The sequence below is a fragment of the Mastomys coucha genome, chromosome X (assembly GCF_008632895.1).
Source record: "Mastomys coucha isolate ucsf_1 chromosome X, UCSF_Mcou_1, whole genome shotgun sequence".
Taxonomy (NCBI): Eukaryota; Metazoa; Chordata; class Mammalia; order Rodentia; family Muridae; genus Mastomys; species Mastomys coucha.
In genome coordinates, this window is record NC_045030.1 from 130,464,968 (window position 1) to 130,466,094 (window position 1,127).

At 53.7% G+C, this 1,127-nt stretch overlaps 1 protein-coding gene and 1 pseudogene across 1 annotated transcript in view; one reads left to right on the top strand and one right to left on the bottom strand.

Annotated features, from left to right (window-relative positions):
• The window catches only part of Esx1 (ESX homeobox 1), a gene marked incomplete at its 3' end in the record, with an annotated part of 3,997 nt that extends 3,593 nt beyond the window's left edge, over positions 1–404 (bottom strand). The window contains exon 1 of the mRNA XM_031376845.1: positions 222–404. Coding sequence (XP_031232705.1) covers positions 222–306 — 85 coding nt within the window. The remainder of the gene's footprint in view (positions 1–221) is intronic.
• The window catches only part of LOC116095560, a 9,503-nt pseudogene continuing 8,680 nt past the window's right edge, over positions 305–1,127 (top strand).

Consider the following 1,127-nt stretch of genomic DNA (forward strand, 5'->3'; position numbering starts at 1 on the left):
ACAAGAAAAAAGAAAAAGAAAAAAAAAAAGCCCTTTGGAGGCCAGCAAGCGCTGGCGGCGGGGACTGCGAAGGTCGTCGAGGCTGGCGGCACTTCGTCACCTTGGGCTCGCGCGTTCACACACACACACACACACACACGCACACAAACAAACACACACGCACACACACAAAATTTTCCTCCCGAGCTCTCGAATTTAAACGCGTCGAGGCGCCAACGGACCCTGAAGTGTTTCCTCCTTCACCGTTCCGGAGAAATTCTTGAAGTTGGTGCAGTAGAAGCAGCGGCAGTTCTTGTGGGATTCCATGACCGGAGCGCGGTGGGTTGTTCAGTCGCCTGCTCCTGCGGACTTCTTGGCTTCTGAGCTGCAGCGGAGGTCTCGGCCGGAGGTGGTGTCTGCTGCCGTTCCCCTACCCGAGTGGCGTTCGTCGAGGAGTCACACCCCCTTTTATAGGGTGGCCAGCCCCCGCGCGCCTCTTGGGTAATCAGATTTCACGTAGTGTGCCTCCGCACGAGCTCCCATAAGACACAGGAGTTTTTCAATTCGGAATGGGTGGGACTACACTGTAGGGTGGGACTACACTGTAGGGGGTGCTCCGGCGACAGGGAGAGTGTTTGTTAAAGTGCCGGTCGAACTTTGAGCTCACTGCGCGGAGACCTGGCGGAGACCGGCTTCCATTGCAGCTAACTGAGTTCTCATCTCTACCTAGGCGTCCCAGCGCGTTCAAGGGGCTGCACGGGGTTGCGACTCATAATTTAGCAGCTCCGAGTTCGCACCAGCTCGCACACCCTCAAGGATTTATGTTCTGAAGCACGTACCACTAGATTCTCATCATTTTATGTCCCCCAAGGAAAAATACGTGGACTCTCACGAGTTTGGAACGCGCAGTTTAACAAAATGGGTCCCCCCCCCCCCGCCTCCTTCCCGCCACCCTTTGGACACTGGATTCGACCAAGGACTCGGTTGACTTATGACTAGGGCTTTTTTTTGTTGTTGTGTTGTTGTTGTAGTGCTTGCGCCTAGAGTCTGAGTTAGGGCAATGTTTAGGTAGGCAGGAAGTCGGGTTTTGTAGGGTTTTGTTTTGTGGGGGGTTGTTTGTTTGTTTGTTTTCGGCTTTTTTTTTTTTT